Below are 25,728 nucleotides of genomic sequence, written 5' to 3'. Positions count from 1 at the left end.
GTAGGGAGGGCACGTCTGGAGTACTGCGTCCAGTTCTGGGCTCCTTAGTTCAAGAGACACAGGGAACTACTGGAGAGAGTACAAAGAAAGGCTACAAAGACGAGGGTAGCACTGGAGCATCTCCTTTATGAGGAAAGGCTGAGAGGCCTGGGGCTGTTTAGCCTGGAGAAGAGAAGACTGAGAAGGGATCTTATCAATGCTCATAAATACCTAAAGGGTGGGTGTCAAGGGGATGGGGCCAGACTCTTTTCAGTGGTGCCCAGTGATAGGACAAGGGGCAATGGGCACAAACAGGAGCACAGGAAGTTCCACCTAAGCATAAGGAAAACCTTTACTTTGAGGGTGATAGAACACTAGAACAGGCTGTCCAGAGGGGTGGTGGAGTCTCTTTTTCTAGAGACTTTCAAAATCCACCTGGATACATACTTGGGCAACCTGCTCTAGGTGAACCTGCTTTGGTAGGGGGGTTGGACTAGATGATCTTCAGAGGTCCCTTCCAACCCCTACAATTCTGTGATCCTCACCTGGCAGCCTGCATCACTCTCCTAAAGCTGAGGACTGTAGATTGGAGCATCTAAATTAACCTCAAGCCCCAGAATGGACTGCCTGGACTATGGGCCTAAGACCCTTCAGAGGGTAGACGCCAGACAGTGATTACCTTTACAAAGACCAAGTCCAGCTGACCTGCTGGAAAGCAGCTCTGCAGAGAAGGACCTGGGAGTCTTTCTGGGGGATACCAAGTTACCATTACAAAGCCCAAGTCCAAGGCAGGGTTTGAGACCTATGGTGGTGAAAGCAGCTGTAAAGATCATGCTTCATAGGTAGCAGTGCTGGTCAGCCCATGGACAATATCATAACATTTGCTCTGTGCCTCAGACAAATGAGCTGCAGTAGCCCATCTTTCTCTCCCCCTGATATTTTCTGGAGTCAAGCAGTCTGAAAGCAGCCAAGAAGCCCTCTCCCTCTTACAGTTCCTGTAGCTGGTGGGCCCCAGAGGTACTGGATACTGCCTTAGGGAGGCAAGGCCATCCTGTGGAAAAATGGAAGTATGAAGAATGTAGAAAGAAGGAGACCATGTGTAGGCAACTTTTCCCACCAATTCTGCAGACTCACAAAGAGGAGTGAACCATAGTTGCTGTGAGGTCTGCTTGCTCCTTTTTCACCCTCTGTTTCATTACATGCCCAGATGTCTCCAGGCAAATGCTTTCTCTTCTCCCAGCTTTGATAACGGACCCTTTCATCTTTACCACCAGGGACAGATGGGTCCTTTGCACAATTCATGCACTCAGCTCTCAGACTGAGAGCACACAATGTGCTCAGCTCTCTCAGGTGAGCTGAAACGGAATTCTGCTTCATAGATGCTTCCAGGGTGTCTATGAAGGTGTGTTTAAATGCACAACAGCCAGATGGGAGAGTCTACCTGCCTCCTTTCTCTGGTCAGGCTTTGCAAAGACCTCAGCTAGAGAAGCTGGAGCCTCCAAGAGCTCCAAAAATACAAGTGGGGTGTGTGTGAGGGTACACATCCACAACAGCAGCTGTACTTATGCTGAGGAAGACTTTGTCTCTTCTCTTTCTCTGTTAATAACCTATTTCCCCATCACCACTCAGCCTGTGGTCTCTCGGTCCTGGGAGCCAAGCACAGGGCAGCTGCAAGGCTGCAGGGCTTGGAGCAGATGGGCTGGTTCAGTGTGATGCTGAAGCCAGCCAGACGGCAGGAATGAGCAGCTGAGATCACATATTCTTCCTGTTGAACTGAAGACACCATTCAAAATCTGTTCTCTGGCCTTCTCTGCCTGACCCAAGGAGACAGGAAAGGTCAATGTTTCAGGCCTGGGAAGCAGTTTGTTGTGGAAAACTGTGTTCCTAGCTTGGAGGCAGGATGCATTACAGCAAAAGATTCCTTTCCCATTTCATGCTGGGCTGTACTTTCACCAGAAAACTTCTAGGGGACTGGCTTAGACAGTAAAACTCCCAACCTGGATCCTTCAATTCAAGTGCTGGCATGCCTTTCATCCCTGCAGAGGTCTCTTTAGGAGAGGCAGTCAATCCTGGAAGTAATGACTGACACTTGTTGAGCACCTTTTTATTTTCTGGGAGGCATTTCAATACATTTTACAAAGTCATGTGTTGTTGAAGTTCAAGAACAGACTGGGATGGTTGCCCAAGTAGTGCAATATAAATGTGCACTCTGGACCCCGATCCTTTATTTTGTCAGAGCACCCAGAGGGGGCTCCAGATGTGCACCTGGAACGACCAAATTCAGTCTCCACTTCTACGATTCTGGTATTGGTGACATACTTAATGGGAAGAACAGAAGAGTGACCTGGGAGTGTTAAAGAAGTAGCTGCATGTGTGTTGAGAGCTCCTGGTTCCTCTTAAGTGTCTGTTAAGTTTTGTATCTAGTAGTTTCAGGGTCTGAATAATTGATGCTATAGCTGATGCCTCAGAAGATGATCAGGTTGCAGTGTATCTTTACAGCTACTCAACTTGGTGCAAGGCTGCTGCTGCTGCTGCTATGAGCCAAGCCTGAATGGAAAGATGCTTTGCTGAGAGCCTGGAGGAAGGGAGAGAGGATCACAGCAGCTTCACATCAGGTAAGTCACAGTGACTCAAATCAAGTGAGATGGAGCAAAGATGATCTGTGGGGATTCAGGGTATCTGCAAATGAATTTGTGTCACCGGTCTGTGCCCCTGACAACCTTCTTAACACATTCTGTAGCAGAAACATCGTCAGATCATGACTGGCAAGACAGAAGAACAGGACTTTTGAAGAAGCCAACATTGCAGTGGCTGTTTGCACCAGGAGCTTGATTTGGTGATGTACTTTTAGTGAGGTGCAAGGAAAGGCAAGCATCAGTGCACCCAGATTCAAAGTACTAAGCAGAATGTCTGCATCAACATGAAGACACGTTATTCATGGAATAAAAATGACACATAGCCAATACACAACTGAATACCTTTCCCTGCTCTCCATGTCTTCTTCAATTTTACATGCCAGGCTCTTTGGGTTAGGGATGAATCAGTCCCACACCCGCAAGCTGTGTCAAGCCTGCTGTTGGTGCTCATTGTAAGTAAATATCCAACAAAAATGTATTCACTGGGCTCCAGCAAGAGTAACTGAAGAGAATTCTCTGCCCTGGGTTATGCAGGAAGTTTGATTAGATGATGTATTGCTCCCATCTGGTCTTAATAATCTTTAAATCTATGGCTCTAATCCAACGTTCACTGAAGTCCTTAGAAAAACAATGACTTCAACAGTCTTTAGTTCAAGCCATTGTATTGAAAGTACAGAACATGAATGACACTTTACAAATATGTGGTTATCCTGCCAGGTATTTGTAATCCTTGCTTGTGATCATGGAACTTGACTAACTTCCCCCTCAAAAAAGCAGATACCACCAGAAGAGACCACAGCCTCTCCAAAGAGTCCATATCATGGCCCAGGGGAAGCTGTTGGATATCTGCACAAAACATTAGTCAAATACACATCTATTGATAGAGGAATGAGTGAAGCCAAGAACCCACCTGCTAAGTGGAAAAAGAAAGAGTATTTACAAAACTGAATACATTTTTTCATTACAAACTGTTCAATTAACTCGAACTGCAACTTGTTTTCAAGAGCCTAGAGGGAAGTGAATCATGCTCATTAGGAAAATCAGCCTTCCCTCAATCAATCCAGTGATGTAATCTCTACTGTGTAGAGTTATTGCGTTGGAGATAATGGCATGGATTTCATGAATGATGCATTTGTATATAAAGCAACCTTTATATGCCCAACAGAATGCAGCTACCTCCAGGGTGTCACCTGTATAACTGTGTGCAGTAGCAGGGTGCTGTGTTCATAAACAAGGTTTGGGTAGGAATGAGGAAGCTATGATGTCGAATCTTAGAAGGATGTCTTCATAGTTTGAATTGCTTTTACACTGACATAGCTGGTAGCTATCAATCTGTGTGACCTGACAGCTCTGGCTACTGTCACTTGTCAGAAACAAGATGCTGACACATTGCATCTGTGCTAACACTGTCTCCTATGTATCCACTGTGACCTCTCAGACACACCTTTGCATTGGTTGCATCATCTGAATTGAAGAAGTACAAAAGTACAAAAAAATTGCAAGCCAAGAACAGGGTCTTCAGACATTGCTTTCAAGCAGGTGCAGCTCTTGAAGCCTAAGACCTGACAGTTTCACTAGAGCATGTCACTGAACAGTTCCACTTTGGGAGGTACCCCAGGACAAGGTGGGGTCTTCTCCCCTCTCTGAGGCTGTATCTCATCTTAAGCCTGTATGCAGTGACTAGTTCTATTACAAATATAGCAAAAAATGTTTGAAGAGGATCTACCACTGAGATCAGAAATCAGAAGAAGGCTGGAAAAATGCTGCTTGGGTACAACCTACATCACTGTTTGAATGTAAGTACCCCTGTGAGAAAATAAACTCCTTGAGACAAGCATTTTCTGAGTGAGCACAGCCACTGGCTCATGAGGCAGGGAGCTAGAGAGTTAGCAATCACTGTGTACCATGGGGACCACAATGACAACGCAAAAAGTTAAATCCTCTGTGGCTGAAATTTCCTCATCCCTCTGAGCAGTCATCCTCATGGGGTCTGACCCTGAAGGCAACTCTTGCGGCAGGGTCTGTGAGAGCATCCAGCAGCAGGCAAGAGGTTGTGCAGATCATAACCTGGCTACCGCTGAGCTAGGAGATATAAGAGACAGGTGACAAGAGACTGTGGTGGGAGCAGTCTGTTGGGACACTGTTGTCTCAAAGCATCCCCCTCCCAGGCAGCCCTTGGGGAGGGAGGAAGGGGAGTCTGACAGCTGAAGCAAGGACTTGAGGAGCTGCTCCCACCTGCAATGCTGACTCATCAAGCCAACTTGACAAAGATGCTTTTTGAATTTGGTGACTGGTTGCTGCCTGTCATGGCTAGCCTCCACTCCTGAAGAAAGCAACCAGTTCCTCCAACCTGTGCCTGTTGCAAGCAAGATACACTCATTCTTGAATGCCAGGTGGAGATGGGGTTTCTGTCCTTCCCCTCAGACCGACTTCTGTGTTTGGTTGGGCAGGATCATAGGGCAATGCAAATGCTCACTCTGGAGGGGACCAGAGGAGGGAAAACCAATGACCAAGTAACCCCAGAAGAACAGGAATTGCCTGGAGGGATCTCCCCTTCACCCTGCTTTCGTATCAGCTGAGAGATATTCAACATCACCCTGCTCTGCTAGTCGCTGAATATTTTATACCACGGCTACAAAAGGTCCATTTGTATTCTGTTTCCCTCTTTCGTCATATCTATTATAAACGAGTAGTGTCTGGGAACTCTCCCAGGGAAGATTTGCTTGGATGGCTATGGATATTTTATAGTCAAATTGTGAGAGTAAACCAGCTTTCAACTCCTGTAGAAGGGGGGAAAAAGGTAATAAAAGGGTTATTAAAAAAAATAAATAAATGTCGGGATTTTATATAGCTTCTTTTCATAGTGACAGAGCTTTGGTTTGCTCCACGATGGAGCTGGAGCTGCTAGGAGAGGCTTGGGCTGGGAGATGTCCTCTTGCTGGCACTCTCTGCCAAAAGGAACATCTGATATGCTCTTGCTAAGTCCTATAGCTGGCTCAGGAGGGCTGGCATCTGGCTTGGTAGGACTTGGCTGGCACTAGGTGAGCCAGGAGTTAGGGCCATGTCTGCAGGCATCAAGGGCAGCTGGATATATGGGAAGCAAGACACGGCCCAGGGTTGTAGCTACCCCATCTTTACCTTCATGTTGTCTTGTATGTGATACAGGTAGGAAGCCAGGGTCTGTCTCCTCATTTGACAGGAGAAGTTGCAGTGATGAGCCTTGTATTTGAGAAGGGACACTCTCCTCCAACCCAGGGCTAAAGGAGAAGAGCTGAAGAAATTTGCTTTGCCCTCAGGCAGGCTGCCACTTCCCCAGGGGACTCTCAGAGGGCTTCAGCCACTGAGGGCACAGAGCCTGGCACCACCAAATAAGCCAAAACTTCCTGGCTGGATTTCAAAACCTCTGCACAAGCAAAACTAGCCAGGGAATAACCAATGTGCATTAGAAATGCAGATGGAGCCATTAGACCTCCTGGTGAAACAGGGCATGCTCCCAGTGTGGGTTCATTGGTGTGAGAGCAGGGATGAGGACAGTGCTGCTAGAGCACTGCCAGCCTGGCAGTCAGGAAAAAGACCAAGTATCATAAGAATTACTAAATAGTACGATGGGAATGATGAAACCCAGGCAATTTTAGGATTACTAGGCTTTCTGATTTTTCCTGGAGAGGTCTCAGTTTCACCCCAGTGCCCTGATATGTAGAAGAGAAGGCAAAATGACTACAGAATATTGTGACTGGTCCTGAAAGAAACTTTGGAGTAGAGAGCAGATACATGGTGCTGAATTTCAATTTGCAGACAGATATATTGTGGGTTCTCTAGACCAAGCCACATATTCCACAGAAAAAGAACTTTTTCTCATTTCTTTCTCTCTCATTCTCTGACTCTATCTAGTCAGCCTCATTTTAGAATAACTTATTTGCTCTCAGCTCAGCAGCACCCACTCTGGAAATCATCATATGGCACTGAAGGAATCTATCCACATCACATAGATTTATCGGGCCCTTAGCTCAACAAGGGGAACATGGGGAGCAGGCAGGGGTAACAACATTGAGTATGAAGGGAAAAATCAACAGATATAAGAGGTGTTTAAAGCTGAGGAATAGAAAATGGCACTTGGTGGCTTTCTTAGGTCTTGGAAGTCACTGTATCTTTTGCTCTGGGCAATTTGTGGGTGGGGCAAATGAATAAAGAGTTAAAAATGGTAAAAGCCAAAAAGCTGTAATGAATTGATTCCCTGGCATGTCCAGTCCACCCCATTTCCAGACAGACCGACACATGAGAGCTGTAAAACAGAGCTCTCTTAGAAAAGCAAGCAAAAGCTGATTTACCTTCCTTGTGAAATGAACTTGGAAATATGACACGTAGCTGTATTCCTAAAAGAAACAAAGCAAGAGAGGCCTCCTTCCTCCATATCTTTTATCCTTGCCAGTCTCCCACTGTTCTGGGCCACCCTTCATTGCCATCACAAAGAACGAAATCCCTTTCAAAGCCTCCAGGAGAAGATATGCAGGAATTACACAGCAAGACTGACTGATCACAATGGACAACTGCAGAGAACAAGGGAGTTTGCCAGCCAGGATTGGTAGGTGAACTCTGCCAACTAAGACAGATCAGCAGGTCCAGGAAAACCTGGTGTGAACCAACACTGACGGTGCTCTGCCCGAGCAAGCTGTCACCCCCAGCATGAAGACAGCATAGAGCAGCCTGTCTGCAGGGGGAATACAGGTATGTGCAAACACCTCCGACCTAGCCAGGCTCTGAGTGCAGGCAGCAAACCTGAGCCCTCAGAGCAAAGACAGGGATGGAGACCTGCTCAGCAAACCACAGCCCAGCCCTTGCCTCCTGGCACCCACTGGGTCATGGTTTCAGCCTTCTCCCCACTGAGAGAAGGAGATCCCAGATTTTGCAGCTTAATCTCTCTGCCGTGCCACATGCGTGGAGACGTGGTAGCCAGGCTCAGGAGCGGATCCCCTCCCAATGACATCAACAGTGCCAAGCAGAGAGCTGTTAATTAACCCCGTTTATTGAAGGGCGGACACTTTCCTGCTTGGGCCCTGATTTTTCAGTCAGGCTCCAGTCCAGCAGGTGATTAATAACCCAGCGTGCTGTGGGAAGAGTGCATCTATTATTCAAATTAATGAAATTATAATCAAGAGGTGACGAATTAGCAATTGCTCCTTGACTGGATATGGAAACTCATTAGCGTGCCAGGCGCTTCTGGGGTGCTCACTGCAGTGACAGGCTTACAGTTAGAGAGGAGGGAGTCAGGCAGAGCAGACAGCCCCTTGGCACAGCTAAGGGAACATGCATACTGCCCACCCCAAAATAGCTGTGGCCACCATAGAGCCCTCCAGTCCCACAAAGCCCTTCCACCTCTATCTGCTTTCAGACGGGCTGTCCTTCTGCTCGGAGCAAAGTGGCTGTGGTCATGAGTAGGGAAAATATGTGCACATGAGTACAATGCTCTTTTTGATGGAGGATAGGGAGCCTTATACTGAAAGAGGAGTGAGTCAGAGGGGAAGTGGTGATGGCTGACTGCAAGATACTGCCCTGAGGATGATGCTGCAAGGATGCAGGTAAGGGACAAGTAAAAAAAAAAAGCAGCAGCCCACCCTGGCACTTTGAGCACTGGGCCAGGACTCCCACCCTCCTGAATCACTAGCCACAGGCACCGCTGGTGGAGCAAGAGGCTGAAGGTCTCCCCTGACAGCCTGGACGAGGCTGGGCTTATCCCTCCCTGGAAGGTACTCACCGATGTGCTTCCCGTACATGTGGTAGTAAAAGGAGACACAGTAATACTTGGCAGTGATGTTGTAGAGGGGGCTGATGAGCCGGGCTTTGTCTCCTGTCACCCGGGGCCGGGATGCCTCGATGAACATATAGTAACCTACAGAACAGAGAGGGAAAGGTGGGGAAAGGCAGCGTGCAGTGGGTCTCCCTTCCTGCAAGCGACAGGATGCCGAGGACTGGCAAACCATCCCTCCTCTGAGAGACATGGCCTTGCTCTTCCCATCCACTCTGCATCCACTGTAGTCCTGGCCAGTGATGCTTGCAGGATGCCCTTCGTGCCTACCCAGCCTCTGCAGTATTTAGGGGAGAGCAGAAGATCTGGGCATCAGCAGAGCCACTGTGAGTGCATGCAGCAGGGGAGTCCCTGAACATGCACACACACACCTCTGTCTGGGTTTGAAATGAGCCTTTCTCCTGTAGCATGAGGAGCTCCAGAGCTGACTGCACTGTGTAAGGAGGAAAACAGAAAGGGGAGGGAGAAACCATTCCAACCTGATTTGTCTGCCTCAAGCAGAGGGAGAGAGGATTCGGTCTATCTGGCCTAAACAATATTATTGTCTAAAGCAAACAACGCTAAACTAGTTGTTAACAACCCAGGGAGGAACAGGTTAGCTATTGAATTTGTTGGCATCATTTGCAATGCTTGATCAGGCTGGTGTACTGGACACTAATGGGAAAAGCCATTTCCTTAGCTGGACATCAGATGTTTCCTTTTTTTTTTTTAAGTTCCAAGATTTGTGCTTGAGGAAATTTACTTTCCTCATTAGAGAGGACAAGAGTACTATCCAGCTAAAATGGGAGTACATACTCCATACACAGCTAGTGTGAGCAATACACAGCACCAGTTTCCTCTACCTAGAGGCAAGGCATTTGTTGCCACCCTGCAGGCACCTCCTGTCTGGTCTCTCCTGCTCCTGCTTGGTACTGAGAAGGTCTGTTTGCCTCCCCAAGACAACCTCTGAGGAAATAGCTGGCTAAAAGCAGCCGAGCCGTTTCTAGGTGTTAGAGATGTTCTCCTGCTTGTTTATCCATTTTTTACTTCAAAAAAAGCATCAAATGGGACAAGGGTATTAGGCAGCAGGCAATTAACTGGTAACAAGAACTAATGTTCACACTTCTCCCTTAAACAAAGTCGTGGGTGTTTTAATTGTGTGTTTAATGCCAATCAGTAACATCCAAATTAACCGCTTGTTCCCTGTACCCCATGCAGAGGAGAAGAGCGTTGTGTGGAAAGCAGCTCAGCACTCCACCAGCTCCCAGAGCTGTGGAACTCCTGACAAGTGATGGCTTGCACCTTGCCTCCACAGCCAACCCAAAAGAGACCCAGATGTGTGCCTACCCTCCGGCGTGCCGCTGATGTCCGTGGGGGGCCCCGTGTTCACGGTACGCTTGGGGTTCTGGGTCAGGGCGTTCTGCCGGGTCCAGTCAAAGTTGTCCATCTTGTCCTGCATGAAGCCACAGATCTTCTCATCCTCAAAGCGGCAGGTGTTATCTGCGGGGAAGGGAAGGGGTTGGTCAGATGCAGCTTTTTAAACCTCCTCCCCAAGGCTGCCTGGGTGCTGGCAGCAAGTCTCACAGCACGGCTGCGTCATCACTGAGGCTCTGCATCAAGCTGGCAACAGATGGGCAGCCCCTGACCTCAGGAGGAGGCTGAAAGGGAATATATCTGTCATTAGTATGATTATGGAAGGGTTGATCCAGGTTGATGGACGGGATGGTCTGATGAAATGGAAAAAGGCTAGTAGGGCTAAAGAGAAAGAGAGGTTCTCTTGGGAGGTCTGAGGCGGGAAACATAGAGGAGGGTAAAAAGAGCACTGAAGGCAAACAGGCCAGAAGAGCTTTTAAACCAGAACAACTTCATGGTAGAATAATTTCCCCAAGAGAGAGGAAAAAGTGCCAGCAGATGACCCCCTTCAAGCTATATATCAAACTAAACTATGGCACACATGAAAAAGATCAGCTGTGGAGAAGAGGTCAGCTTAGTGGTACAAATGTGTCATTTAGCAAGAGTACAACCAATTTATATCAGCTAAAACATACGTTTGATATTGCAGCTTATGCTGGTTCCCCTAACAAAATCAGTCATGTAGGTAAAAGATCTTCATGTAGGATCAACCACGTGTGCAGTATTCAGTTTTATTACTACCACAAGACAGTCACATCCTACCATATTGTAAGATTGTCACATATTGTAAGACAGGTGAAAAATCTTGTGCACAGAGATAATTCAATATGGATTTGCAGAGATTGAAATGAATTGGATTTGACCAGGCTGAAGATGTTAACCGTTCTAGTAAAAAGGTAGTTCTTGAGCCACAGAAATAGAGGCCAAGAACCAGCTTTGTACTGCTGACCTAGTAGGAGGTGGATGGAGGAAACACGCAGAAGGGAAAGATAAAACAGATGTAAGACCCAATGTGAAAATTGTTTTGCGTTCTGAAAGATCTCTGGGCAGAAACTGGAGGGATCTCAGACTTTGTGAGTGGCAAAGACACAGTAAGCACGGATCTCTTTACCTTCTGCCTTTGTATAACAGCAAGGTGTGCTATGAAACTGAAAGAACATATACAGAAAGGAAAACATGGCTCCTGCTAAAGACTTGGGATGTACTAGAAACCTCATCCATGGCATGTTGGTGCCAAAAAAAGACTCAGCTTTTTGGGGTTTACCTCCCACGCCGTTCCTGTTATCAGGCCCAGATGAAGAGAAGCCCAAATGCCTACTTGGACTCCTGCATTCGTGTATCTTCAGTGGTGGTTTGCTCTGCTTGGTTCCTGGGCAGGAAGCTCTCTGTCCTAGCAAACATAACTCTGGCAGGACATGTAGGGCAGAGCAGGGTCAGCAACCTGTAGGCTGGGTGCCCAGGATGGGATGGGCAAAGGAAGCTTTCTGCAATGCCAGGGCCAGAAGCTGCAGACACGGTGTGTTGTGATGGTAGGAACCTCACGAATCTGTCATGCACACAAAAACCTGCCATCTTGTACCAGAGAGGAAAGACTACTCATGAAATGAACAGCATCTTGACTCCAAGGTGCCACACCTCCCAGTTCCTCCCCTGCAGCTAAGGCCCTCCCCATCTTCTCGCATTTGGAAATGAAAATGACTGTCATCCAAACAGGCATCAAAAGCCAGCACAACCATGTAGTAGGGAAATGGCTTTCCCCTTCTTGCCTGTCTCTCTCCCTCATACCAACAAACCAGTGAGAAAAGAGGAGGAAGCCTCCTGCTGTGGCCTTCAAAGTGATCTTCCCCACCACAGGCTGGGCACTGTGCTGCAAGCCAAGGGCTTGGTTCATGGACCAGAGCAGCTGGGTTTTCTTCTGTAAGCTCAGCAGAAATGCTGCTCCTGCGAGCTGAGCCACAGCCATTGGGAGCTTGGCTGGGCTGGCCACTTAACTGCTGATTAACCCTGGCTAAGTGCTTTCCGTTCAAGCCGCTCATTTCTAATTAGCATCCTAATCCAAATTAGCCACTGCTCCACAGTGCTGAGCACAGGGGGCCACATGGCAGCTGGAGCTGAGGAAGGAGCAGTGAAAGGATGAAGGGGCAAATGCCTGTGGGGTGTGAGGCAGGGCAGCTATGTGGGATGGGGGGACCTCTTTCATTCCCCAGCACACGGAGGGAAAAGGGTGAGAAAGCAGCTTCTAAGTATCTTTTTGCAATCGAAAAGCAAACCCCCAAAGTATGAGGCACAGGAACCAAAGAAGAGGTAGACTAAGGAGAAAGCCCAGCTTCAGGTGGAGATCAGAGAGAGCCAAGTAAGAGAAGAGGACTGAGGACAGTATTCTCAGCTTAATGCCAAGGCCTGGTCATGCCAGCTGATGGACCACAGTGCTTCATTTGTAAGAAGCCCCACACACCCATGGGGAGAAGAAGACTCGAAAGCTTGAAGAGAATTCTTTTAATGCCAAAACAGGACCATGACTCCATCCTCTCCTCTCATTCAGATGCAGCTACTTCCAGAAGGCAACATTTCTAGCAGAGAGCATAAAATAGGGAAGGCTCCTATGCACCACAACATGATAAAGCTTATGTGCAACACCATTTGCTGTGCAGGAGTTTCTAACTATGGCACATTGCCTCTGCTTAGCTTTGGATCTCACGGCACTTTACAACAACTAATGAACAAGGCTTTTTAACATCTCTGTGAGGTAGCAATGCCTCTTTCTATACGTCTCCTGCATTACGCATGGGGAAACCGATGCGCAGAAGTACAGACAGACACGTTTAAGGTCACAGCAGGCAGATCCAAAGCTGGAAAGAGAACCCAAGTGGTCTGACTCCTGGTCCTTTGGTTTAAAACAAGCCACAGGAAGGCAAAGCTCTGGTGTTTCTCAGAGGTAAAAGTGGAGGTGCCCAGAATAACTAGGAGATGTTTGGTGTGGTTTGGGACACCACCAGCACATCACCTCTGCATCGTTATCAGCAAAGCTCACCAGGAGAAACCTGGCAGATCCAGCTGAAAAGAAAACCTTTAAATGACCTGCTGTGCTTCAGAGGCCACAGTGGTGATCTAACTGTTGACCTCAGCTGTGTGAAGCAAACCTTCTTGCAGCCTTGCACCGTCTGCTAGGGATCCTGGCTCTCTACTGCAGTGCAAAGGAAGCTTCCTGTTTAAAAATTAAACAGTGGATTTAAATATTGAACACAAAAGTTCTTCTCTGGATTGTTAGAGGCAAGGTGGAGGTGGCAGGGGAGCTGGTTCCTCAAAGGCTGGAGTTAGCACTGTCTTCACCAAACAGATTTCCTTGGCAGGCTTTGCGGTGGCAGCAGCTCAAAGTGCAGAGATACTTGCTCCTGGTTACAGACACCTCCCTGCATCCCCAGGGGAGAGATCCTCTGCTGTGGCTATTAGCATTTCTGGTTGCTTTGCCTTCTTGAGAAATATAATGGAGGTTTTCATTTCAAGTCCTTAGGGGGAAGCCATCCCTGGCCCTGAAATTCTGGCTGGCAGATGAATGCAAAAAAAACCCCAAAAATCCTATTCTAGCTGCAGACTACGGGTGAATAGCAGATGGAGTGCACTTGAATAAAATTGCCTTTGTCATTTAGTTGTGGTCTGATGACTAAAACTGGTTTAGACCATAAGGGACCATGCTCCGAGCCTCAGCTCTGTTGCAGACCTACTGTATGACCCACGGGCCCCCACTTTCTCTCTGGAGATCAGTTTCCCCATCTAGAAGACGAAGACAATGAAAACTGTATTGTGACCTCAAAGTACATTGGGATCCAAGAAACATATTTAACAGCCTTTTCTGTTGTAATGTTCTGAAGCATTTAGAACCCATAATAGAAGAAAACTTCACAATACTGTAGCTGGTTGGGTAGTACTGGATTGTCATCTGCTTTCACATTGCCATCTGTGATGAGAAGATAATACGGCCTAGACAATCCTATTTCCCATCACAATGCAAGGAATCAGTGGCAGTTACTTTTTTTAACCTTTGCACTACACATATTCCTGAGGAATGGGCACAGATTTGAAGACTCCAACTAATAGGATCACATCTCATTCCTACATGTCCATACTGCTCATAAGCAACAAGCTCATTCTCCTCTAGACTGTGAGGTATTATCAGAGACAGGACACACGAGCACTAGACAGGAAGCAGTGAGCCAGGGTGATCTACAACAACCAGCGTTTGGTGTGGATCACCACCCACTGTACTTGACCCATGATCCCAAAAGATTTTAGCACCACCCACAGCTGGACTGCAGATACATGAGAAATAGTATCTCTGCTCTGGAAGGGCAGGGCATACTGGCCAGGAGGAAGAAAAACCAAAACCACCACTAAAACCCAACCAAACAAAAACCCCAACCAAAAAAAAACCCCATCCCAACAAACAACATCAAAAACAAAACAGCAATCCCTTATGTTTCTTATTGCCCTCAACACTGAGGTTGCAAGGCTACATCTCCTAGAACCAGGGTAACCAAGCCATCCACTGCTGATGAGCTGGACTAGCTTATGGGGCAGCATTGCAGGGCTTGTCTTAGAAAGTGAAGGCTACATCCAGATGAAATTGTAGGGGAGAGGTAAGCAGGGCAGAGCAGATTCCTCACCACTGGAATTTAATCATGATATTACAGTGAACAGTTATTCTAAGAGATCTCTAAGGTAATCCCTTAGAATTCAGATAATTCTAAGATAGCTTTCTAAAGATAAATTCTGGGTTTTAGAACCAGATTAACTTTTTTTTTTTTTTTAAGAGCTACTGTCAATCTTACTGCTAATCTCTAAATACTTGAAATCCTCGGTGTCTTTTGTTCACTTCCTCTGCTTTTACTTTGCTTTTCCTTTATAACCCCACTACCTGGCTCTGTAACCATGCCCCATGCATGCATGCCCCAACATCATTAACATCTTATTAGGTGGAGAGAGAAAATGCGTGAAGAAATAATTGTATTAAGTGACTCTCAGAGTTTGTAAATTAATCACCATTGTGCATGCCCTTGGATCAGGCTGCCAGAGGCATTAATCATCTAATCTTTTCCTTTCACTTGAAAGCTCTCAATGGTTGCTCCCAGAATTTGGCTGGGCAGCTTAGCGTGAGGATACCTTTACAGTCCTGTCCCAAGCCTTTTCCCTGGGGGTGGTGGTAGCAGGGGAAGTGGGAAAAGAAGAAGTAGTAGCAGGGATTTCCATGTTACTGGGATGAGAGATGTGGAGCTAAGCTGTGCTCCAGAGATGGAGCTAAGAGCCTTTGGGCTCATATTTTACTGTCAGCAGCAGGTCTGAGAAGAAGGGGTATCTCTGACAGCAAGAGTGGTGGGTGCAACTTCAGGCAGTCAGTCTCAAGGCATCAATTCATGGGCAAGACCCTGATGACTGGCCCAGAGGTCTCAATATCAACCACAGGATGTGTAACTTGTATCAAGGAGAAACACTAAGTGTGGGTGGTATTGCAGGAAAATACAAGTGTGTCTGAGTTATCTTCCACCACAGGCAAATTTCATACAGTCTTTCTGGTCTCAGCTGCCAAAGCAACACCAGGTGAGCAATCTGAAAGCTCAGTTTACAAAGGCCCCAAGAAATTGACACAATTAGGATAGTTGCTCTGGCTTTACCAGTGATTTATATACTGTAAAAGCAAGTGGCAAAAGAGCAGATTTTGTCACTTCCACTTGCAGGCCGGGATGCTTGCCTCCTCCACTGAGTACTGAGGGGCATGTTCTGGAGTGGGTCCCTGCAATATGCTCAGTGTTTCCCAGAAAGTCTTCTATGGGGGACATTTAAAGAGGATCAGAAGGTGGGGAAAAACAAAGTAAAGGGAATCAGGAATTAGAGCTACAAAATCCCTCTGACTCTAAAAGAAGCTCCTGCTCTCAGGCAGAGTATGGTTTATCAAACCATCCTCAGAGCGTGAACCTGTAAGAGTGAATGCCTTGTGGTTGCCTTAACAAGAAAACCCCATACCCTGATTCCTGGCTGCTGTTGCCTAATTGTGGCTTCTCGTTCCCACTGGTACCCTGCAGTGCAGCAGTAGCACTTGCCTACACATATACAGAGTAATATATAAAAAAAGACTGAATGCTGACTCAGCAGCTGGGAACAGAGAGAAAGAAACAGCTACATGGAGCTACCTGCTCCCCACGGACCACCAGCAAGTAGTCTGCCCATCTCTGCTCTCTGTTCTTTGCTTGGGCTTATATCAAACAACCAAAGCAAAGGGACTTTGTTTCATCCCCTGAAGATCACTCCACCACTACTTACAGCACGCTAGAAATTCTCCTTTATGCTCGATGGGCACCATCATGTTCTTGTTAAAGGTCATCATTCTGAAATGTATTCTGCTCTCAGAATCAATAGGAGCTCTGGGTGCTCAGTAAAGGTGGGCCTGCATCTTGGTAGAAGTGACCAGAAGGTAAATAAGCAATTAAGCAGTGATGACACTAGGCAGGAAGGAGAAAGGGACTGTGCTCAGTGAGCTTTCCAGAGGAACGGGATCTGAGCTGGAGACTGCTCCATACCAGCCTGCAGAGATAAAAGTGGCATCTTTCCTGGTCAAAAGAGGGTGGGGCATATACATTCCTTAAGCACAGATATTTTGGGGAACTTTAATAACCTGGTTATTGGATGCAAACTGCTAATGGTAGGAGAAGGGTGGGTTCAATATCACTGCCTATCCTGTCACAGAGATGTCAAGTGTGAGTGGGAGGCATACCTCTGGTGTGTGTCTCCTGGCGATAACTCGAGGTACAACAAATGGCATTACTTACTGGAAGAATTAGTGTATGTAATTTTGTTCTCTTTTGAGGAAAAAGATTTGACCAAGTCAGCTGGATATTCCAGCTGTCTGGCGTGCCTGGTCTGATGGAGCACTTGACTAACATGCATGACGTGCAAAACATAAATACAAAGGTCTCGTCGCTTACCTGTTGGGTTGGGATAGTTGATTGCTGGAAGAAGAAGAAACAGAAAAACAAGTCAGAACAGCTAGTACTGCTTCAAATTGCAAATCACAATCAAAGACTGAAAACAAAGCACATCAGGAAAGGTCATAGATGCACAGATCTCCTAGCAGCATCCTTGTGAAACAGCAGTGCTCAGTGTCTGCCTTGGTGATGGAACAAGATGCTGACTCTCTGATCCAAGCAGCAATAGAATTTAAGAAAACTCCACCTAAGGGGTGATCCCGGGATTGCACAGGGGAATCCTGCCACCCTAGCAGTTTTCTTCTGGAGCCCCCACTGGGATAGCACCCACCTGGATACCAAAGCTTAGTATCTAAGAGGGACATCAAAACAGTTTGAGACACTGCGGAATTTTGAGACAACAGATATACTGGGGACATCAGACAAATTGTCACTCCACAGGACACAAGGGTTGTGTGAAATCGTGCAAACATAGGAGGAGGGGGATCCATAGTTTCTGCTGAAGTACAGAGTCCAAACACCCGAGGGGAGTAAAGAAATCATAGGATTGTGGGAAGGGGAGAGTTGTGAGCTGTTGGAATGCTGAGAAGAGAAGCGTGGTCAATATATATCAATGGAATGATCTGGGATTCAGGGAACTGGACAGAGCTACAGGTTTATTAGTGACTAGTTAGGAAAGACACAGTGTGTTCAGGTCTGGAAAGAACAGAATCCCCCTGAAACCCTCTTACTTTTATGGGTAAGTGGCTAGTATACAGTGTTCTGTGGCTGTCTAGAACTGTAACATGGGAAGCTGCAGTGCAGCCTGATGGAGGACTGGGGTTTGGGGGTGCCTGCCCACAGAGTGGATGTCCTGGTTCCGTGTAAAAAGGGGTTCAGGGCAGGACCCACACGGAACAGAATTATGTACTCGCCTCTCCCCCCCGAGAGAGAGAGAGACACTTTGGAAAAAAAATGAAGTATATTGTTCAACAAGGAACAGAAAACGAAAAAGGGAGGTAAGGAAAATAATATATACAAAGATTAGGGGAATAATACAAAAAATAAAATATACAAAACCCTCAGAAATGGTTGCAGGGTCCCACGGAGTGAAAGGAGAACTTTCCTCTCCGAGCTCCAAGGCAGGAGTGAAACAAAAAACCACTCCCTGCCTCTTATCAGAGTGTGTGTGGGAAGGGGAGGGAATACAATGGTTTCACCCCCACCCAGGGTCCTCCCAGTTGCTGGAAGGTCACGCCCCCATTCCAAGCCTCAAACCACAACAGTGGAGAATGTGAGTCAGGGATGCTGAGTGAAGGATGAGTGGAGACTGGCCCTCAAAGGTCTTTACCTAGTGCCCTGCATTGATGACAACAGTAAAAATACAGCCAAATGTGATAGCACCGTGCCATCAATACTCCGTAGAGACGAGAGATCCACCCAAGAGTCACAGAAAACATCTATGCATGCTCGTGTCCCTAGGCCTGGGGTTTGGACCTGCTCCTGTAGCCAGGACCGAGAAGGAGACACCTACGTTCCATGTACCGGATGATGCGGGCAGCCATATCTCCAGCCCCAAAGCTGGTGATGGGTGTCAGGCGAACTTCATAGCTCTGAGGCACCTTCAGGTTGGGCAAGATGTGCTCCAGCAACAGGCCCTTCTCCATTTTCTGCACAGGAATGAAGGTTTGGATTGTGTTTCTCTGAGCCAGCTGCAGAGAAAAAAGAACCCACAGTGTTAACAGAAATCCTGAAACTGAAAACCTGAGGGATCCTACCTGCCATCTAATACCCTTATCAATGAGAAGTTTATGCAGAATTGGTTTGAAAATTCCCAGCCCTGGTACAGATCAGTGATCAGGAGTCTGAGCTCTCCCTGAAGCCTTGGGGTCCTCCTGACTTGGTGGGACAGCTTAAACTACCAGTCCTGGAGCACCTCTGTGTTGGAACCAATGTCTCCAAGAGGGGAGGAATGAACCCAGCTCACCTCCATTAGTGCACCAACATCCTGTGCATACACAGCATGATGTTTTGCCAAGACACCCTTCAGTGCAAAATCATTGCTGCAGAATTAATTAATTAATCTACTGCCTGGGCCCTGTGACATTTCATTTGGTGCTCACTGGGACCTGTCTACTGCCATGCTGTCTCAGCTCCCTTCCCCAGGATCCACCCTTGAATCCTATCCCACACTGCCTCCTCAGATCACAGCAAAGGGTCCAGTTCAAGTCAGTGGTCCTCTAGAGTCACTCATCAGCTCTCTCTTTCTCTGATGTCCACTGAGGCAGGAGCTGAACCATGCTCGCTGAACCATACCAGCTGAACGTTGTTCAGTTTGCTAAGGCAGCAGGGAATTTTCAAGAAAACAACGGGAAAAAAGATTGTTGTCAAAATCACCACCACTAAAAATGATGAATTACATGTCAGTGAAACTTCCCTGCCACAGTCATGCTTGCTTGGCAGGGGAAGGATAAGAACGATTATGTTGTGAAGATACAATTTCCTGCCCGTTGCTGTGCAGTGCCTGGATCCTTGTGGCAGGATATGTTATTGGGGATGCTGGACCTGATAAAAAGTCCTTAGGCAGGGCTTTCCATGCCCAGTGTTCACTGCCCCAGGCACTAAGCCTGTCCCTGCCTCTGGTATATCCTCTAGGCTGACAGGTTCCTTCGCAAAGGCAATTCCCCTGGTAGGCAGGCTCAGTGTTCATCACTGACTCTGAAGTTACGGGATTACTGGAACAGGAATGCAGGGAGGGAGGTTTACAGCATAGCTGTCAGTGTGGAGAGCTGGAGGCAAGAAGATGGAGTGAGGCTATGGCAGGAGCGAAGGCCATCAGCCAGGCAGGGCAGGGGAGCAATGCAAATGTGGCGCTTGGTAAAAACAAGCACAAGCAATCCCTCCTCTGCCTGCCTCCAGCCTTAACGTACACAACTGTGAGTTCCATCTCTGAAGTAAAAGCTGCCACTGGAGAGCTTCCCTTGTCAGAGCCTCGTTCATTTCCAACGTGGCCAGGACCCAATGACCCACATCCTCACCTGAGTTGATCTGCCCACCATTTGGACCCAAGCAAAGAGGCAGGGCTGGACCAGATCCTACCATGGTACTGTGCTGGGGCAGGGACTGGCCCCTAGGAACCTGTGGCTCTCACAGTGAACTTTATACCTGCCTTACAGATTGTACCTAAAAGAGACCTGTGTATCTAAACAGATAAGGCTGCAAACTGCTGAAGGAACTGTTTTCTGCACCCTCTTCCTCTGGGCAAGACAGGTTAGAAGGCTGCAAACTGCTCTGGTGCCTTTGCCCAGCTTGGCACCTTCCTGCAAGGCACCTGGGAGCAGCCCCAGTGGACAGGACCAGGGCAGGGCCTCCAGGAACCAAGCATGAACTTGGCACCGGGTTGCTGCCAGGATCCATTTGCATCAACGACGCCCCATCCGCACGCACGTGAGCTGGGTGCTGATCCAAGTGGCACAGCTATTGCTCAGCACTCCCATCTGCCAGCCCTCCACACTGCCACTGTGCCATGCAAGAACAGAGCTGGCTCCCAGTGGCAGGGATCTCACCTGGGATCATTAGCATTAGACCTCCAGTTTTCTGGGGGGAGAGAAGGGGTCACAAGCCAGAAGCAGGAGGCTGGAGCAGTATGGCTCCTGGCATGGGGCTTTTTAGGGAGTGGAGCCTGATTCAGGGAGCTGGTGGTAGCTCCTCCCTGCAGGCTGCCATGAGCTGGGCTGCTGGGAAGACAGCCAGCAAATAGGAGGAGGTCAGGAGCCATTTCTATAGTCTAGACATAACCTTTAGATGAGAAACAAAATGCAGAGTCAGAGAGAAGCCTGAGGGTGAGATTCAGACAGTGCAAATTCCACCTCAGCTGGGAGTTAGGTGGAATTTGGGTATCTAAAGCCTCTGGGAGCACTGCCAAGTCACTTGCTCTCCCACATCACCTAATCCAGGTCAAAATGTGAAATCAGCCTCCAGACTGGGCTTCAAAGCTCCAGATCCCCTAGTTGAGTCTATCCTCAGGGGCACGTGGGTTTAGCCAAATAAATACCTGGCTGCCACCCAGGTTTGGCTGTGAAACATAAATTAATAAAGGCACATATACCCACCATGGGTCACAATTGTCCTGCTTCCCAGGAGAGAACTGGATTACTAGGTAACAGGAAAGGCACAGCCAGGTCCTGGCATGCACCTCCTCTTGGAACACAGAGGAGAAGTTTCACAGGGGTCTTTTCCTTCTACCAAATACTTTGGACTCAACTCCTCTCAGTCTGTGTCCTGTCTCTGTTCAACTTGGACAGACACAGCAACGGGCTGCCAGCAAGGCTGCCCTCCCCACATCCTTACTGCAGTCCCTACAGTCCCGACAGAACCAGACTGGGATATCTTTGGAAAGATTGGCTCTTCTGGGTGAAAAGCAGCATGGGCCCAATGTCTCTCCTGGGCTAGCTGCAGCCATCAGGAGAAAGGTGCAGATGCACTTCCAGCACAGTTTAAAGGGCATGAAATTAGTGCAAGGGACAAAAAAGGGGACTGCTTCAGCCAGACACTTGGCTCTGTGCACACAGAGCAGGTGCCAGCTTGCAGTCACACACACAGGTCCAGCAGACAGAGACATTAAGGCCAAAGTCTGGCTCTGCCTCCCCCTCCCTGAACATCCTTTGCCTCCCCAGCTGCCAGCAGCAGGTCTGTGCAGAGCTGCATGCATCAGTCCAGCAGGTACACAGTTTTTAATCTTCCATCGCCTGCTGCTGCCCTTGTTCTCTTGCTCTGTGTGTGCTCCTCTCTCAGTCTACCCTAGTATCTTCTTCCCTCCACCCCCTCTTCAGCCTCCTTCTTCCTTCTGATCATGACGGCCCAGTGCTCCAGCTTAATATTGCTGCGGTGCAGTTAATAAAGCAGAGGCAGGCACAGAGGACAGTGAAATGCTGGCCACCTTATTAGAGATGCTGAAGCCTCAGTGGAGGATCTCACGCAACAAGCTCATTCATCACCAGCCTCAGGATGCTGCCAGTGGGGCCAGAACAAGAGCACAGTGCAATGCACAGCTTCATCTCTGCCTTCACCTCCTTTCATTTCCAATAATCAGAGATGGAAAAGAAAAAAAAAAAACAAACAAACCCACAGCTTCTGCCAGTTGGCTGTGAATATCACTTAGGCTGCAGAGGGGAGAATGTTCTTGCAGAATAGGTTCACTAAGAACACCCCACAAAGGGCGAAATCAGCCGTGTGTGGGACATATGCATTCACATGTGCAGAGTGCAACCTTCCCCCTTTCCCCTGTCACTCATAAGCAGTATTAGCAACCAAGGCATATGCTTATATGTACTTAGCCATCAAGGCTCTGGGATCTGCAAACAATTTCTGCCCTTTCTCATTCCTCACAAGCCCATTCTGTTGGTAGGTATTATCTGCCTAGTCCCCCATCTTATCGTTTGAGCTGGCGATGCTTTGAGAGTGCCTGTCCCACTGTGGCCAGCCAAGCTGGCTCATGGTCCAGGAACACACACCAGGAGCCTCAGAGAGAAAAGCAGGATGCTACATAACCCCCACCCCCAGCTTCCATCCCTGCAGAGACACTGTCACAGCAGAGGGGTCCAAAGTATGACACTGCCACATCTACGTTTTCTATGTAGGCTATTAAAGGAAAAAAGATTTATTTTTTTTTTTTTCAGACTGGATGGTGTTTAAGCCAGGTACGTATCAGCTAACAGACATAATAAAATCAAAGGATATTAACAAATATATCTACCAATAGTTAATGCCACAGTCCTACTCAACAAACGGGACCATGGATTCACAAGACCATGATAATCTTCCTGTGCTGGGACTTGGTGTGACCTGTGTACCACGCATGTGGTCTCATAACCAGCTGCATACAAAGCAGCTGCACATGCTTGCATGAGGAAAAAATTCAAAAGACAACTTGTTTCATCACCACACCCCAGGGAACTGTTGCAAACACCAGCTAGAAAAACATACATTAAAATCGTGCAGATTCCCCAACAAGCTGATTTGAGCAAAGGAATTGCTCTGTGGGCATCCAGCTTCTCAGCATTGCTATTCACTCCTGCCCTGCCACTCTCTCTTTATTTGTCCTGCTTCTTCAGCAACTTTCCAGCTCAGGGCACAAGCACTAGCTGTGCTTTCCAGTATCTCCTCTCCAAACCCTCTCCACACACGCTCATTCTCTCTCCTTTTTTTTCTCAGCCTCATTCAAATTCCCCATCTGCCCTTTCCTGCAGCACAGATGAGACAAGGGTGGCTGCCTGCACTCCTGCTCCACCCTCGCCAGCTAATCGCAGACGTGGGCCTCTGGGGAAGGCTCAAACAGACAAACACTGTCTCTGGCACATGTGCAGGTGGGGTGCTAGGCTGAGACCCCTTCAGTCCTCCTTTCTGCTCTGTGAGTGCCAGGACACTCTGGAGAGCAGACATCCAGGAGCTGTGAGGAGCCTGGTGGTGCAGCACAGGTGTCTCAAAAAGGTCTGGAAGTAGCACGGGACAATAACGTGGGCAAAATAATCTCCAATTGCCTATGCAGCTGGTGGGCTGCACTCTTTAAGCAGCCAGCAATCAGGGTGGGCTTCAAAGCTCAGTGCCCTGGCTGCAGTAGGTGTGAGGACATCCATCTCTTTTCCAGGAGAACAGTCAATCTCAGCCAAGCTCCTCAGTTTCTCATCAGACATAGACATCCTGGTTTAGCATGGATCAGGGGAAGGTGACAACATCAGAAGGGCACTTTTCCTCTGACAGGCAATACTACTCAAGATGTGAAAGAGCCTCCTATTTTTACCAGTTCTGTTTGCCACCAGTCTTGGACACATTATGTAGCTCTGCCTAGGGGTCTGCATGTACCACTACATATAATTCCTGAAGCTGTGTCTGCCATCAAGTCATACCAACAAAGTCCAGCTAAGACAAAGCTTCTCTCTTCCAAAGGGAGTGTCATTTATAAAGATCAGAAACAGTGACAGCACCACCATCAACATGATGGGACCGGCAGTGTCTGTGGCCTTAAACTTGTGACAGCCAGAAAAAGATACTCCCAAGCACCTCAATCCAGGGACTGGAAGGGGCTGAGCTTTGTTATGGCATTGGTAACAACTCCTGGGATGCACATGAGGCTCTGCAATACAAATTACCCTGCTACCTCAGCAAACACGCCTTGCCCTCAATTTTTGCACCTCCAAAGCAATAGGATGCCTTGCAGACAGGCAGCTTCAAAGAGTTTAGATGCTATTGACTTCTTAAAGTTAAAAAAAAAAACCCTGAAAAGATGATGACAGGATTTATGTGTGATTTATGGATGTCACTTTAGAGTATGAAAGACTGAAATCAAGTTATCCAAGGGCCAGACACATTCTCCATTGCTGAAGAATGACACCCCAGGAGATGAGTTCTATGGGTAGAAATAAGATCATTGTAAATTCCTTGGGAAAAGAGGAATGAAAAATGCTCAGAACCAAGGGCAAGAACAAGGTGTGGACAGGGAATTTTAGAAACCTCTCCTGAACACATGGCTCCCATATTTTCCACAATGATGGAAAAATGTGCTACAAACCTGGCCCTTCACTCTCACTTTTTCCCATTCACTTTCTGACACACAGCAATGGATTGAGGTTCTGGTCCTTCATATCACCTTGCTATCACAGGGCAGAGCAGAGGAAGATGGTTTGTCTTTGACATTACAATTGAACAGAGCAGATTTGATTCTTGCTTTCTGTATTTTGGCAGAGGGATAAAACCCCTCTGCTCTGATAGCCCTCTGCTGTCCCTCAGGAGTTTAGAGAAGGGAAAAGCACAGCCACATTCAGGGACACAGCAGGGGAATTACACTCCTGGTTGGCAGAGCCCTGTCACCACTGGGGCAACCTCTGCTTATTCATTCTATGAATGTACCATATCCCATCCTAAAAGCTGTTCCTGTTTGGCCTGTTCCTCCTGCTGGATGGCTGTTCCAGAGCCTGACCAGCCTAATGTTCTCATTTCCAGCCTGAATTTATTCACAGGCAGCTTGCACCCAGTTGATCTTGTGCCAATATTGTCCTTTACCTTAAATGGCTCTTTTCCCTCCCTGTTGCTTGACTCCCTGATGTTTCTACAGACAGCAGTCACACCATCTCTCAGCCTTTGCTTTGCTAGGCTAAACAAGCTGAGGATTCTCTGCCTCCTCTTGCAACACAGAGTCTCACTTTTCCTGATCTACTCCATAACCCTTGCTGGAGTTTGGTATCCCAGCCCTGCATACAGGATGCAGAAGCTCAGGCTTCACCTAGGAGCACATTTGCCCTTTCTCACACCTTCACCTTACCAGCATGCTCACCCCCTATCGCTCCTCCACTTCAGTCCCCTCCCACTGATGAGCTCCCAGCCTGCAGCAGATCGCTCTGATAGCACTCTCCACATGCATGGCCTTCCATTTGCACCACTGCATTTCATCCCACCTGAACCACCCAGGTAGTTTTCCATCTTTCAGATCTTCCTTATGGTACCCTGGTCCTTCACTGAGGTAGCATTGCCTCCCAAACTGGTGTCAGCTGCACAAGATTTCAGCAGCACAATCCTAATAGGGGATTCTAATCTGACCGGCTGGTATCAGCCATGGGGAAGATGCCTGCCCCCTCTGGAAAAGCCCTTTGGGTAGGTTTTGGGTAGTGGAGAAATTTGGTTTGTGTATGAAGGCAATCACTCTAGTATTTCTTTATAATCTCTCATCAAACTTCCTGTGCCTGTCAGGTTGGATTAAGACATTTTCTTGGGTTAGTACTTCATTACCACCTTGGATGGAAATGACATCAAGCATTAACAACATCAATTAAAGGGCTATCGTAAGTTTAAACTTGGATTTATTTAATTTCCCTTGCTTGATAACTATTACTCATTAGGGGTTTTCAGAGCAAATAATCACATTGCAAACACAAAGTTAGCATTTGCCAGACAAGCGCACCAGTGAACTGCA

General features: G+C 47.6%; 1 protein-coding gene across 1 annotated transcript in view; it reads right to left on the bottom strand.

Annotated features, from left to right (window-relative positions):
* The window catches only part of MDGA1 (MAM domain containing glycosylphosphatidylinositol anchor 1), a gene marked incomplete at its 5' end in the record, with an annotated part of 88,055 nt that overhangs the window by 12,718 nt on the left and 49,609 nt on the right, over positions 1-25,728 (bottom strand). Inside the window, 4 exons of the mRNA XM_008946866.1 lie at positions 8,368-8,502; positions 9,745-9,897; positions 16,785-16,808; positions 18,298-18,475. Of these exons, the coding sequence (XP_008945114.1) occupies positions 8,368-8,502; positions 9,745-9,897; positions 16,785-16,808; positions 18,298-18,475 (490 nt within the window). The remainder of the gene's footprint in view (positions 1-8,367; positions 8,503-9,744; positions 9,898-16,784; positions 16,809-18,297; positions 18,476-25,728) is intronic.

This window comes from Merops nubicus, unplaced genomic scaffold (genome assembly GCF_000691845.1).
Source record: "Merops nubicus isolate BGI_N331 unplaced genomic scaffold, ASM69184v1 scaffold12869, whole genome shotgun sequence".
Taxonomy (NCBI): domain Eukaryota; kingdom Metazoa; phylum Chordata; class Aves; order Coraciiformes; family Meropidae; genus Merops; species Merops nubicus.
Note: the sequence above shows the minus strand (reverse complement) of the source record. Positions and strands in the feature narration are given on the sequence as shown.